The sequence below is a fragment of the Ailuropoda melanoleuca genome, chromosome 1 (assembly GCF_002007445.2).
Source record: "Ailuropoda melanoleuca isolate Jingjing chromosome 1, ASM200744v2, whole genome shotgun sequence".
Classification (NCBI taxonomy): Eukaryota; Metazoa; Chordata; class Mammalia; order Carnivora; family Ursidae; genus Ailuropoda; species Ailuropoda melanoleuca.
Window position 1 is genome coordinate 190,502,311 of NC_048218.1, and position 15,778 is coordinate 190,518,088.

At 41.1% G+C, this 15,778-nt stretch overlaps 1 protein-coding gene across 1 annotated transcript in view; it reads right to left on the reverse strand.

The window, feature by feature from the left end:
- UBE2H (ubiquitin conjugating enzyme E2 H) overlaps positions 1-14,511 on the reverse strand; it is a 103,268-nt gene extending 88,757 nt beyond the window's left edge. Inside the window, exon 1 of the mRNA XM_011230345.3 lies at positions 14,011-14,511. Within this exon, the coding sequence (XP_011228647.1) occupies positions 14,011-14,063 (53 nt within the window). The 5' untranslated portion in view covers positions 14,064-14,511. The remainder of the gene's footprint in view (positions 1-14,010) is intronic.
- Positions 14,512-15,778: the final 1,267 nt, after the last annotated feature.

A 15,778-nucleotide genomic window follows, 5' to 3' on the forward strand; every position in this document is an offset into this window, starting at 1 on the left:
AACAATTAGTAACTATCAAATCATCCTCAAAACCCCTAGAAATCGACCTGAAGACTGACAGAACAAACTCTACAATGAAAGGGAGAGAAGAGGCCACAAGAAGAAATTTAAATAGAAAAAGAGTCAAGAACAACACAACAACAACAAAAACAAAACATTCACACACACACAAGTGAGAAACAGTAACTCCTTCCAGGAGAAGAACCTAATTCCCCTGGGGCTTCTTGAATGTCAGCTACACTTAGTGACTATCTTCCAAAGAACAGAATACCGAAGGAAGAATAGTAACTTTACAGGAAAAACCTGGCGAGCACCACTAAGGCCTGTGATGTCCTAAGGACATAGGTATGCCCCTCACACAGCCTGTTTGCGATGAGAAGGGCACTTCACCCCTGTGGTATTCTTTCCAAAACCTCATAATGAGTTTGGCCAATCTTAATACCTTTACTATTATGAAGTCTAATCATGAGTGGAAAAAAATCAGATAAACCAAAACTGAGGAATATTCAAAAAAACACCTGACCAGTACTCCAGAACTGTCAACGTTCTATGAAACAAGAAAGAACTGAACCAACTGTCACAGACTAGAGAATACCAAGGAGACATGACCACTACATGTAATGTGGTATCCTGGATTCAATCCTGGAACTGAAAAGAATAGTCATGGAAAAACTGGTGGAATCTGAAAAAAGCCTGAAGTTTAGTTTATGGTAACATACCAACCACTGTTGGTTGTTCTTAGTTTTGACCAGTGTTGTCTCTGTAACATAAAATAACACAGGGGTAATCATAACTGGGTGAGGTACAGGAACTCTCTGTAGGATCTTTGCAACTTTTCTGTAAATCCAAAATTAAAAGCTTATCTAAGAAGAGTAAAAAGCTATCAAACGTTAGGGGCGCCTGGGTAGTGCAGTCATTAAGCGTCTGCCTTTGGCTCAGGGCGTGATCCCGGTATTCCGGGATCGAGCCCCACATCCGGCTCATCCGCTGGGAGCCTGCTTCTTCCTCTCCCACTCCTCTGCTGTGCTCCCTCTCTCGCTGGCTGTCTCTCTGTCACATAAATAAAAATAAAATCTTAAAAAAAAAAATTAAAAAAAAAAAAGCTATCAAACGTTAAAGCAAAACAGCAGAAAATGAGAAAGGCTGCTTACTTCCCAAGCTTTCTCTCATCCCAACTTAAAAAAAATTAAGCATCCAGGGGCACCTGGCTGGCTCAGCTGGTAGAGCATGCAACTCTTGATCTCAGGGTCGTGACTTCAAGCCCCACACTGGGTGTGAAGCCTGCTTAAAAAATAAAAAAATTTAGAGATAAATAAAAAAGTAAGCATCCAAAGTTTTTATACATGCTTAGCTGCCTTGAGACTAATAACTGAAATTACTATAACATGGAGCAAAACTGATCCATTATAGACACCCAGAGTTTAAATATCCATGAAAATGCTGGGGGCACCTGGCTGGCTCAGTCCTTAAGCGTCTGCCTTCGGCTCAGGGAGTGATCCCGGAGTCCTGGGATCCAGCCCACACCGGGCTCCTCCGCTGGGAGCCTGCTTCTTCCTCTCCCACTCCCCCTGCTTGTGTTCCCTCTCTTGCTGGCTGTCTCTATCTCTGTCAAATAAATAAATTAAATCTTTAAAAAAAAAAATTAAACAAAAAAAGAAAAGAAAATGTTGGCAACTGGGGTCCCTGGCTGGCTCAGTCCATACAGCATGAGTCTTGGGGTCATGAGTTTGAGCCCCATGTTGGATGTAGAGATTACTTAAAAAAAAAACAAAAAACAAAAAACAAAAAAAAACGTTAGCAACTAAATTTTCTACAAAAGATATCTTCAAAATACCTAAAGAGTATTAAAATATTAACTACTGAACTGTTTTAAACTCTGATGGGATCCTATTCTGGCTCTGGATGTATCCTTTTACTCACCTGTATTCCCATTCCCTAAATTTACCTTTTAAAAACCAAAGTATGATTTAGGTAATTAAATACAAAGTTTTGAAAGGAACAGCATGCTGTCATTCTATGCTGATAAAAACTCCATAAGTCAGGCACCATTACAGGGCTTATATTATTTTTTTTTTAATTATTGACAGGTCACATACAATTCAGAAACCTCAAAAATATAAAAGCAGTGCCATCTACTCTATTATTATAAAGAGACACCAGAACATTTATATTAAAACCTACTTAGTGTCATCTTTTATTCTCTAGGACTCTTATACTCTTATAAATAGCATTAACTAAGGCATTAGGTTATACTGCTTTAATTCTATTTTTCATATAGCAAATGTGACTACTAAATAGTAAAACTGATTTTAGAAGTCAGGAATGAAAAACAGACTCCTAATTTCAACTCTGGCTTCTATTTTTGGTATCAATAATAAAAACAAAGTTACCAGAGTTTACTCTCCTCATCTGAAGCAGTACAGCCACAAATTAGTATTTCTCAAACTACTACTTAAAGCCACGAAGTGGGGGGTGCCTGGGTGGCTCAGTCGGTTAAGCATCTGCCTCAGGCTCAGGTCATGATCCCAGGGTCTTGGGATGGAGTTCCCACATCAGGCTCCTTGCTCAGCAGGGAGTCTGCTTCTCCCTCTCCTTCTCCCCCTCCCCCTGCTTGTGTGGGCTCTCAAATAATAAAATCTTAAAAACAAACAAAACCACAAAGGATCTTGCCTAGAAATAATAAAATTATTAATCTCAACTCAAAGAGCTCTTATATTTAGAAAGCAACCATTGCTTTGTAATACTATTATTTGCATTCCAGGTTTTCTCCAAGTAGGAAAAACATGCTAAAATCTATGTAAGTGTAATATCTACTAAAATTTAACTTTAAATAATAAAATGTCATCAGAACTTCATCAAAGCTGACAAAACACCGTAGGAATGACATTTAAGAAATAAAACAGCCAGAACTAACACTAAAATCCTTATGTTTTACCAATTCATTCAAATGAGTAATAAGCCCCAATTTAAAAGCATACAGATCATACGCTAATTTCCGATTCTATAAAAAACAGAATTTCTAATTGTATTACCCACTAAGCAAATGGAAAGATAAAACATGTATCTTTGTCAATTAAGATAATCCAGTTCAAAGGCTTGTGCATATGTACCAGGTCACCCCCCAAAACAAACAATAAGCCCAAGTAAACATGGTTATTTCATTAGTCACTCTCTGAAGTACAAGATGCAAAGGGGCTAGAACTCACCCCTGGGAATACGTTCCCACAGGAGTACAGGACTGTTCCCATTTACCCTGCTTTAAGAACACAGGAGGATGCTGGATGATAAAGACCTCCAGACTTCCTACCTTGAGGACTTATTAAAAGAAGGCAGAGTCAGCAGTTTCTGAATCTCAGAAACACTGACCAGATTACATAAAACTAGCTGAGAAACACCAAATTCTTCAGAGGCAAGGAGACACCAGGACCTTTAAAGTATAACACAAAATTCAGGTGTCAAGTTCCATTGTGTCTGACTTCACTGAACGGAGTTAAGGCAAATCTAAGGCATAGCCTATTTTTACATTCAGAGGACACATAGCAAAGTTGTAAACTACTATGTATTTTTAGCATAAGTTCTAGTTTGATAAGTAATTGCTGAACCACACAAAGTGAACAAAGTCTAGTATACTCTGATTTCCAAACTCCTAGAAAAAAGGACGTGGCTTCACTACTACTTCTGGTTAAGACTGAACATAAGATACCGTAAAGGATCTGGAAAGAACTTCTCCTCAAAGGTTTATTTGTGTACTTTCCTGCCAGTGTATTTAACTTTTGCTTGATTTCTAGAAATTAGTCAAAGTGTAAGTTAGGAACACCAACAGAAAAAGAAAACAGATAAACAAATGGAAATACATGAAATGAAATGACAGTATTGATGAGCCACCAATAGTTTTCCTGATGTATCATGGTTTATAGGTTATAAAACTCAGCTAAATTTCAAAGGAAACACCACATTAATTACTCAAAGATAGAATCTGGAACCTAACTATTCTAACCCAAGAGCTTATAGAAAGACAAGACAAAAGCAAGTAAGTGTTCTCAGTATACAAATGATTCAATACAGGTATACTCAAATATATGTCACTTGATCATCAAAGACCGCATTCAAGACCTGCCTTTCTTAACTGCCAGGAGAAATGGGCAGCAATCCAGACAATGAGACTAAAGAACACACTCAAAGGTCTACTTCCTCTCTTTCTTCTACCCATAAAACAAATCTGACTTAAAAGTATTTTGTTTTTTGTTTTTGTTTCTAATCTCTAAGGATACAAATGAATAAAGGGGCAAGAAACTTTTTTTTTCATTTCATTCATTATGAAGACGGTGGCTGTAGCGAATTGAATGAATTAGTTGGTAAAATTAAGAGATGTTAATAATGTCAAATTCTGTTGCCAAGATCAGTCATTCCTGTTATCAGACATGTATCATGTTCTACATTTTAATGTACTTTGACTATATGAATGTGAATATGTGTAATAAAACCCCCAAATCTCCAAGATCTACATCATGAGATGATTTCATTATAAAAGCCTTAGTTTAAATTAGCGGTCTGACCAAGTGCTTACTAATTCACAGCTGTGGGACCATATATAAAAGCCATATAAAAGTGACTGTTAATGGAAAAAAAAAGTAAATCATTTCCTTCCTTTGGAGTGAAACAAAAAGGGTTATGTAGTTTCAGGCCGTGCTGCCAAGGAGACTTAACTAATTTATACACAGATTTACATAAATAGGTTAGCAAAGGGGTACTAAACATTCAGTAGTCTGTAAGATCATAAAACAATACAACCAACTATATCACACCCAGTGATCTCTTACGAACACAGTTCTAACTGAATCAACTTTCTATAGGTAACCACGTGGAAAGGCTTGCCAAATTTATGAATTTTTAAATTAATCAACCTTTCTGAAATTACACAACATCAACTGATTAAAGAGCAATATCCAGATAACCAAAGTTATACTGGCACCACTTGGACAAAACAGCTAAATTTATTTTCACTAAGCTGAGTAGTAACCCAATTGCTTCTGCGGTAACACGAACCAGGCACACGCTGTATCTACTCTTCTATTTATATTACCTCAACTAAGATTTTATAATCCAAGAAACCTTGAAAAGTGTACATGATAAAAACATGATACGTGGAAAAAGAAGAAAACTCATAACTTACAACATTAATAACATTTTCACACGTAGGGAATCTCTCTTTTATACATAATGCCTCCCTAAAAGTGTCTAAAAGAGGGGCGCCTGGGTGGCACAGCGGTTAAGCGTCTGCCTTCGGCTCAGGGCGTGATCCCGGCGTTGTGGGATCGAGCCCCATGTCAGGCTCCTCCGCTATGAGCCTGCTTCTTCCTCTCCCACTCCCCCTGCTTGTGTTCCCTCTCTCGCTGGCTATCTCTATCTCTGTCGAATAAATAAATAAAATCTTTAAAAAAAAAAATAAAATAAAATAAAAGTGTCTAAAAGAGACGATGAAGTTGAACAAAACACGTAAGATTCCATTCCCAATCAACTAAGCAATATTGTAAATCCCGAAATATGGTCCCTGCAAGTGGTACCTGTTGTGGGCCCGGAGACAGACCCACCAACCACATCTGTCTTGCAGAGGATGGCAAAGTCCAGCCAAGCCTCTCCCCTGCACATGGGTTTCCTACTCCTCCCTGACTTCTCTGCAGGGGCCAGGTCAAAAGATCAGCAGCACCCTTACAAACCTCCTACCTTATGCCCTAGATGCCTAAAGAGCAGGGGAAGGCAAAAAGGATCCTTCGTCCGCATACAGCTGCCCTGTGGGGCTCTCCACCACCCGGCTCTTGAGGATTTGGGTTCCGCCAGGCATAGCAACCTACACAAGCACAGGCCTGCAAACAACCAGACACCCTCTGCAAGCATCTGGTGAGGTACAGAGAAGAAACTACGATGGTACCTGCACATAAAAATACAGCAGTTCTTCTAAACCACCATACCCCCACCCCCTGAGAATCGCTAATGTAACAACAGTCTCTCAAAAGTACAAACTGACTTTTCTGCTTTTTCAGAAGGTTTCTATATTGCACTTTAATTACATTTTGGCAATCTGAAAATAACAAACTCTTAATAAACATGCTCAGAGCACCACCCTTGTGTCTGATGACTTAACCCGAAGTCTCCCCACCAAATAAATTGTCATTGACTGCAAACTGAAACAGGCATAAACCAGGTTGTCGTCTTTTTTCTCGTTAGCCAAGTTAGAAGTTCCAGCTGCCATTAATATGTTAATTGTTAAAGCAACATGCACGCAAACACCTACCTATAAATTCAAATGCTTGTCATTTGTAAGAACGTGACAATACCAGCTACTACAAAGCAATGTCTTTTTTTTTTCTTATGGCAAATGTCTATCAATCTATCAAGTAACTCACATTGAATGCCAGAAAGTAAAAAAACAAATAAACAAAAAAACACCAAAAAAATCCTATTTTGTTAAAAATTAACTTTAAAAAAATTCCGGGAAAACATATTAAGGAAACATATAATCTGTTTCCGGTTCTGTCAGAGTCACCATTGTTCCTGAATTTAGTCCATATGAAAACTGAAGATATATTCAGACCTCAACAGAGTTCTCGACATCAGTATTTGTCAACTGCCGTAAATGCACTTGGAGGTGCTAAGTAAAACTAATGTAAAAAAAAAATTCTGGGGCGCCTGGGTGGCACAGCGGTTAAGCGTCTGCCTTCGGCTCAGGGCGTGATCCCGGCGTTATGGGATCGAGCCCCACATCAGGCTCCTCCACTATGAGCCTGCTTCTTCCTCTCCCACTCCCCCTGCTTGTGTTCCCTCTCTCGCTGGCTGTCTCTATCTCTGTCAAATAAATAAGTAAAATCTTTAAAAAAAAAAAAAAAAATTCTTATCAGTATTTTACGGAAAAAAAAAAAAAAGGGAATCACCAACAAAAAGTGTGTTTATCTTTTCAGAAAAGGATAGTCTTACTAACAAATGCAAAAATAAAAGTTATTTGTAATCATAATTCCTGAAGTACCATGTCAAAGGGCCGCAAAACAAAAATATTTTACGATGAAAATTTAACTAATTTTGAATGGAGGAGAGGGAAAAACAGTTACAAAACTAGCTTTGACAGACTGAGATTAGAAATCAGTACTTCAGAATGTTATTTAATGGGATTCCTTTAAAATACAAAACAAACAATAGTTTAATGTCACTACTTAATTCTATGGGAAATACATCATCAAAATTAAATTCAGGCCACCCGTTAAAAAGTTAAGCTTATACCTACCCCATGATTCAGCTATTCCATTCCTATATATTTACTCAAGAGAAAAGAAAACACCCATCCAAGCAGCTCCATTCGTAATAGTTCCAAACTAGAAATAACCCAAACGCCCATAAAGTAAATGCATAAACAAATTGTGGTATAGCTATACAATCACATACTACTCAGTAGTAAAAAAAAAACAAAAACAAAAACAAAAACAAAACAAAAAAAAAAAACACAGTGAACCTCAAAATATGAAAGAATTCACATAAAAGTACATACTGTATAATTACATTTATATAAAATTCTAGAAAATGCAAAATAATCTATAGAGACAGAAATTAGATCAATGGTTGTGCTGATAGGCTTCACGGGTGATATTTTTGTCAAAACTTATCTAATTTATCAGCTTAAATATATGTGGTTATGTCAATTATACCTCAGTAAAAAACAAAAGGAAAAAAAAATTCCAGATACCAAAACTAATTCTGTAGCTCTTGCCAGTCACATCTAATCATGAATGTAATATATTTAACCCATCAACTCACAGTAGGCACTTAGAGAAGTACAAAAGTGTCCTTAATTTAAAGAGTGCCATTATCTCACACACACAAAGTTTAAAACAAAGAGATCAGAACCCATTTGTCATCACTACGACAGGTTGATTGCTTCACTGCTGAAATCACACTAACTAAAACACAACAGAACAAAATGAGAGCACACTGAGTGTGGGGCCCCACGATCTTTAATTAAATATTTTAATTCAAATGGTTACTTTCTTTGATCTAGAAGAAAACAGAAAAAATTAAATATTTTAATTCAAATGGTTACTCTTTGATCTAGTAGAAAACAGAAATAATCCAAAAACACAAGAAAAGCCTTATGCACAAGATGTTAATTTCAATCTTATCACAGAAAAATGGCAAAGAATTAAATCAATGGCATGGAATCACATATTATGTGACCTCTTCATTATGTTTCATACTTTTAATCAGGAAAATAAGCTGCAAGAAGCAGTAAGCAAAAACAGTGCACATATAGTATGATCAACAGGTGGAAAATAATGTATGGGGGTAGGAGACTTATAAGAAAAAACATAACATTAATATTTGAGGACAGTGCTTCTTAAACTGTAGTCCCTGGACCAACACTATCAATATCATCTGGGAACCTGTCAGAAATACAAGTTCTCTAAACTCACTGAATCAGACAACTCCAGAGCTGGTACCCCAGCAACCCAAACCCTGCAAGTAATTAAGATCACACTAAAGTTTGAGAACCACTGTTTAAAGGATAGGATTATGGGGGACTGTTTTCTTTACCTTTTGTAACCCATACTTTCCTCAATTACCTTACTACCTGCATAATCCAATCAAGGATTTTCATTAAAGTATTTTATTAAAACATATACGGTGGGTCTACGGTCAAGAAGCTATCATACCATAAGTACTTTTACGCGTCTGAACTGCAATGGATAAAAATTCAATGATCCTTGGAATCATCAAATTTACTAAGAGAGAACAAGATAGGGGTGCCTGGGTGGCTCAGTCAGTTAGGCATTTGCCCTCCTCTCAGATCATGATCCTAGGGCCCTGGGATCAGCCCCCTCTTGGCTCCCTGCTCAGCGGGGAGCCTGCTTCATCTGCTCCTGCTCCCTCTGCTTGTGCTCTCTGGTTCTCTCTCAAATAAATAAAATCTTAAAAAAAAAAAAAGGGGGGGTGAACAAGATACTAAGTTTCATATATACTCATGTGTATACACATACACACACACAAATTCACGTGTATACACACATATAAAACAGGTCAAGGTGCTAGGGAAATTGCACAACACTGGGAAACCAACCAATCCAGGTTTTTCCTAACACACGCACACCAATAGGGTTAAGTGACTTTTATGGGTCACATTTGCAAAAGATTTTTTCCCCTATAAGCTGAATTTTTAGGCTTGTGTGTAATTTACTAGAACTGCACTGCAGGACTCTGATGTTCTGAAGCTGTGAATGCTTACTCATGTAGGTTCCTGCTTAACAAAAATAAGTACCAGTGTGTTATATTTGTCACCAAAATCTAGGCAGAGAAGACAAATTCAGAACACTGGGAGTTGCCAAAGCTTTAACTTCCAGCTTGAAGACCATAAAACTGTTCCACCTTCCACCTCATCATCTCACAAAAACAGAGGCCACAGGAAATAAAAGCAAAACACAGGTTCTCTCAACTGACACTGGAGCTAGTTAAAAGATTACAGAATTGTCTACACTTTGAGCACAAATTAAAGAGTAACAAAGACTACTGACTTAGGGATAGAATAACTACTGATTAACAACAAAATACCAAAGTTGAGGTGAAAGACAAACAGCTAAGCATTTTAATGTTTTTGTTTCCATTTTTTAACATCTATCTTTAAAATACTAGAAATACAGATCCCCATACATCCTATCGCATAAAATTCACTTTTTAACCTTTCTACTCCTTGAAAAGTCAATTCTGAAAGTAAATACAAGTTATTCAAAAAGCTGCTACATAGAGTGTTGACCTACTATAAACAGCTTCTACTTTGATTTTTTTTTAAATTGTTTAACTGGTTACATAAGCACCATGACCACCCACACTTAAATGTTTCACTACTAAACCCCCAGCACCTAGCACCAAGCCTGGCATAAAGAGTGTGCTCAAATGTTTTAGGGGGATGAACTTGTTATTGAAAGCTTCTGAGACCCTAAAGCAGACACCCAGGATTCTGTAAGACTTCACTAATGCTGTTAATGAATTTAAAGTCACTGACCCTTTCTAGCACTCTTCAAGCTTTTGACGGGAAAATTTACATTTCTACCATACTTTTGAATCCCTGCGTGAGTCATATAAGTACATTTAAAATGGCAGCATATCCTAAGTTACTGCAACTCCCTCTGAAAATGGGAATCTCTGAAAACTTAGTATTATAAAGTAAGTTCCAAAATCTCACCAATAACAAATATAGTATATGCCAAGTCCCCATTATTATCAGGTTCACTTCTCTGATTTAACCTTGAACAGTTATTTCTTGTACTCTAAAAAGTCAGGTTTTCCTCTTTTTACCCCCTGAAAATACACCTGAACCTGTAACACTACTCACAAGGCCTCCCCAGCCCCTACTTCTTTTGTATATAAACACACACTGGTCACACACTCCATCAGCTGTTTTGTAGCTCCGCCCCTCCTCCTTTTCCGGGTAGTAACAGAGCAGCCAATGAGCTGTGAGGAGCTATGCCTGAGGCCTTTTGCCTGCATATGCTTTTCCAAAACAAGCAGCTCCAGCCTTCAGCAGGGGCACTGGTTCACAAGATAAAAGGATCACCAGGCTGTGCAACAGGGTGAGACGAGTAACCCCCACCAACAAGGAAACCCGTGTAATCTGAGCTGTTTGTTCCTCCACCAGGGAGAATTTAAACCGATATTCCTTTAGGGCAAATCACGCTTTAAGGTCACCAGAGTCCCAGTTCTCAGACAATCTAAATAATCAGAGATGGAAACCTCAAAGCTTGCCAGGCTGGGAACAGCACAGTATAACCAATCTACCTGACTTTGCAAACAAATGGCCACACTATTCACGACCGTTCCACAGGATTTGGGCTGACTGTAAGTTTTCTGACTGGGACACATTCCTACAGGGCCCAAAAGTCAGTACATCAGTCTCTAGGCTCCTGGAGAGGTTTGCACAACCCTCAGCAAAGGATCAGAACTGAAACAATGAATGAGTCAGAGTTTCAGAACATAATCGCCCAGCAGATTATTAAGTGCATCAGTGCAAAACACTCACTCCCTGCATAACTTGAGAGTCAGCTCTCCTCCTACCAACCCGTCACAAAAGAAATATCACCGACTCCAAACAACAACCAGAGACTGTCTCCGAAAGAACATAGCAAGCTGGTGGAAAGCAGTGGCCAATTAGTTACAGATCCCCTTCTCTCCCTACCCCCACACCGCTACTTTCCTACTATATAGGTTCCCTGCCAAGCTGTAAATCGTGGTGGCATAATTACACTCAGGAGACATCCCAAAATGGGCTGAAACAGGAGATTGCAATGAAACCAGCTATCGGCCTCCAAACCAAAAAAATCATCAAGAGGCACCGAGGGGCAAAAAGCAAGTACATTCCTTCAGACCTTCTTTACTTCCTCTCCACCATCTTTCATTTTCAACCCCCGGCCCTTTCACACAATTGTACTAATTTTAATAGTGGGTTGGAATATTTTACCTTCAATTTTTTGCTAAATATACCTTGCTCGAAAATTATTGGCTCCATTTGGGCCTACTAATACGAATTCAACAGAGAAAAGGGGCCACAAAATCTCTCATCCCCACAACACACATGCACACACAAAAGGAAATACAAAAATTTTAACTTCCAAACTACGTGAGACCAGAAAATAAATACGAAACAAAGATAACCTCTGGCTTTTAAGTCCCGAGACTGTTGTCCTCCTATCTCAGAGATCTATGATTTTAAAGCGCCTCTGCTTTCTTTTGTCAGAAAGGAGGAAGGTGGGGAAAGAACAGAAGGCCAATGCATCTTTGCCTTTCTTCATCTTCTACTAAAAATAAGCTATGAAATAAGCCACTTAGGGGAAGAAAAAAGAGAAAGACACCCTGCTGTTCTTTGTCTGTTTTCCTCTCCCTCTCCACCCCCCACACCCCGACTCCTAAATGCGGTAATCATTCTAGATGCCACAACTACTAAATGAACAAAAGGCACTATATGGAAAAGGCATCAGGTCAAGTTAGGCCTCACCCTTTATCCTCAATCTTCTAAAAATATATATGTATAAAATTTGAGACTCTGACATTGATCAAAAACAGCTGGAATTCTCTCTCCACCTCCATCCCAATTAAACATTAGGTAGAAATTTGCATTAGGTGTGACAGTAACTCTCAATTCAGGATAAAAATAACTCAGATTCTGCCACCATGTCATTTCCTAGTTTCTAAACAAAAATAAAACCCGAAACTGCTTTGTGTAAAATGTACACACAGCCATAGTTACAAGTTTTCCTGAAACCTTATGAAAAGCCAACATTACTGGTATCATTCACACATTTACAAAACTCAATCACAGCCACAAACAGCTCATAAAGAGTCAATTTCACTTGTGCCTAGACATATATTTGGAACATATATTTTATTATTTGCTCCTCTCTGTAATCCCCCCTCCCACCTACCAAAAACTGTAAACTTCAAAACCCTAAAACTAAGAAGTCTACCTAATGTTCCTAATTTCTAGCTAAGTTTTCCTGAGTGAGGCGAAAAACACCTTATTCCTGAAAAGATTATGAAAAAAAAAATCTCTTGCCCAGGCAACTTCCCTCCCATCCCCCACTTCCAAACCAAATACAAAAACTACTTTTTTAAAACTTCGGAGAATTCCATAACTGAGTATTTAACAGTAATCATCAAGCTCTAAAAAGAAGAAAAACATCCAGTCAAAAACAGTAACAAATAAAAGGAAGAAAGAAGGAATTCACCTGAAGAATCTAGCCAAACAACTTGAGTTATATAAACAAAACCCTGCAACAGGGGGAAATGGTGGGGGGATGGGGGTGAGGGAGAAAGAGAAGCAGGAGACAGGACTTTTTAACTGCGTTTCACACACCACCACTCCCCATCCCCGGTTCCCCTTCTCCCCAGGGATTAGTTGTTCAGAACACTGGGCTCATTTCCTCTCCCCCCCCCACCATCTAAATTACCCCTAAAAATTTTTCTAGATTTGTCACAGGAACCTTCGCGAATTTCTCTAGCTGGTCATGAAATAATCAGTCTGGACTCCAACCAAAACCACTGCCTGAAGGGCCCTTATCAGTTACAGCTTTCCCACTGCTACCTCCAGAGTACATAAAGTTGGGGGAGGGGGTGGAAATAAAGGGTGTCACTTGGTAAAATCAGGGCAGTTATTCCCCAAGAACCTTATCCTCATACAGGGAGTTTGCTTAAGTGGCTAGTAGAGAGGCTATTTTGTCAAGGAGAGATCCTCTTTCTCTCCCTCCCCCAGCTGTCATATCCACAATATGGAGGGTGGCTTGCTGGAGGGCTGGGGGTCCTCACCACATCCAACTATGGGTGGGACAGGCTTTGTCAGTGAAAACAAAAACGGTGGGGTTCTTTTAGTGACCAGAAAGCTTAACAAGGGTCTCTGATTTAAAACACTCAGAGCTCTTTATTACAACAGGGGGCACTGAGCAGACTACTCTTCCTAATATAGAAAGGAATTAGGGATAAAGGAGGTCACTTGAGTTACCCCAGTTCAAGAAGCATAGTGAGTGGAAGGAATGGAGGCATCTCAAGAAAGGAAGAAAGGCTTCACTCTCGGGAATTTCTATCATGAGTCCCTACATCCAGAACGAGCAAACAGGAGAGACCCTGAGGTGGGCACGACGGTCTAGAGAGGTGGATGGTCCTGGAAAAAAAAAAAAAAAAAAAAAAAAAAGGCCGTCTTGGGAATCCAAACGTCGTGAAAGGAAGTCACGGGCAATGAGGGTGCAGAAGAGCGAGGAACAACGCACATTTCGGGGTGCTGCAGATAAAGGGGGAGCTGAATAGGCTCTTGGCTCCTGGGAGGTGCCAAGGAGCCGCCGTAGGCACTAGGGGGAGGGAGGAGAGGAAGGGAGCCTCGGACAGTGGCCTGGAGTGCCCCCATGGCCCCTGCTTGGGTTTCAGGGGTGCCCTGGGCATCCCCACACCGCCCCCACTCGACAGCCCGAATCCCCTCTCCACGAAGGATACAGCTTGACCACGTCCGTGTCCATCCGCCTCTTGCCCGGACTGGGGGATGACATGGTGTCGCCGCTGCCTCCCCGTCGCCTGCGCCGCCGCCTCTCTCCTTTCCTCGGCCCGTCTATCACGGGCCCCGGGCCCCGGCTCTGAAGAGCCCGCGGCCGCGCCGGCTCCTCGGTGGAGGTGGCAACACCCCCGCGGTCCTGTCCGGTCCCGTCAGCCGCCGCCGCCGCCGCCCCCCGCACGGGGGAACACCGGGCACTGTCCGGCCGAGTGGGGGTGGGGACCCCGCGGCGCCGGGCTCGGGCTGCCCCTCTCCGGCTGTGGGTTCCTCCGCGGCCTGGTCCCGGCGCTACTCTGCGCCGCGCGTCGCTCCCTCCTGCCTGCTCTAGCTCGCTCGTCTGCTCGCCCGCTCACCCTCTCGCCGGCTCCCTAGCAGCCTCCACGACCAGCAGACGACTCCGGCTCAGTCGGCCTCTCTACCCCAGCCTCGCTCTGGGCGCCGTGACGTCACCTCTGTGACGTCATCGGCAGGGCGGGCCCAGCTGGCGAAAGGGGTGGGGCGCCGCCGCCGCGGCGTGGACTTTCCCGGGTGGTTCTGGGAGTTGTAGTTCCTCTTTCTCTTACCTTCACAGCCCTGTGCCCCCTCCCCCAACTCCCCCACACACTTAATCGCTCAACTGCCAGTGTCGTTATCATCATCATAAACGATAATAGTAAATAATGGCAATATTATTACATTTGTGTGTTTTAGGGTAACGAACCTCCTTCTCACATACACTGTTAAAACTGCTGTTTATTTAATTTGAGGTGGCAGTTACTAGGATAGGCACTAAAATCTGGAAATTCCCACACCAGCATGTTCCCTCCACCTTGCCTCCTCCTTGAATGGAGAGAATCTGTTTGCAGCGATTGTAGACTACAGCAAGGCTTCCTCAGAGCTTGCAAACCAGGGCTCATTACCCTCCATGTAGAGAGGGCCACTATTTCAAGGATTAGACTTGAGGCAGCAAATTGTCAAGACCAGAAATAATTTGGTACTAGCGTCCTTACCCCACAGAGTATGAGGTAATTTCACAAAGTGAATGACTGATAGAAGCAGAAACACCCCGAATATGCTGTAGTTCAAAAGACAAAGATTGCTCTGCCCTCCACACCCCTGTCCCAAAGCTATATACTCCGACATTAATTCCATAAATATCTATCGAGCACCTACTGTGTGTGAATCACTCTGCCGGACATGAGGCTATCATGGTGAACGAAGACCTCAATTTTTTTTTTAAGATTTTATTTATTTATTCGACAGTGATAGAGACAGCCAGCGAGAGAGGGAACACAAGCAGGGGGAGTGGGAGAGGAAGAAGCAGGCTCCCAGCAGAGGAGCCCGATGTGGGACTCGATCCTGGAACGCCGGGATCACGCCCTGAGCTGAAGGCAGACGCTTAACCGCTGTGCCACCCAGGCGACCCCGAAGGCCTCAAATTTACACAGCCCGCCACATATGGTCTGTGGCCCTAGAGTGTCAGCATCACCTGGGACCTTGATAGAAATGCAGGCTAGAGCTTCACCCCAGAACGACTGCATTAGAATTTGCAGTTTAACAAGGTCCCCAGGTGGTTCTTATGCGCAGTGAAGTTTGAGAGTCCCTGCTCTGCAAAGCACTCCATAAGAAGTGGTATGGGACCTAGGAGTCAACCAGGAAAAGGGGGCAGGAAAGAGTAATCTAGGCAACTCCTGATGTTTATGCCACATTTTTGCTGCCAAAATTTTATCTATT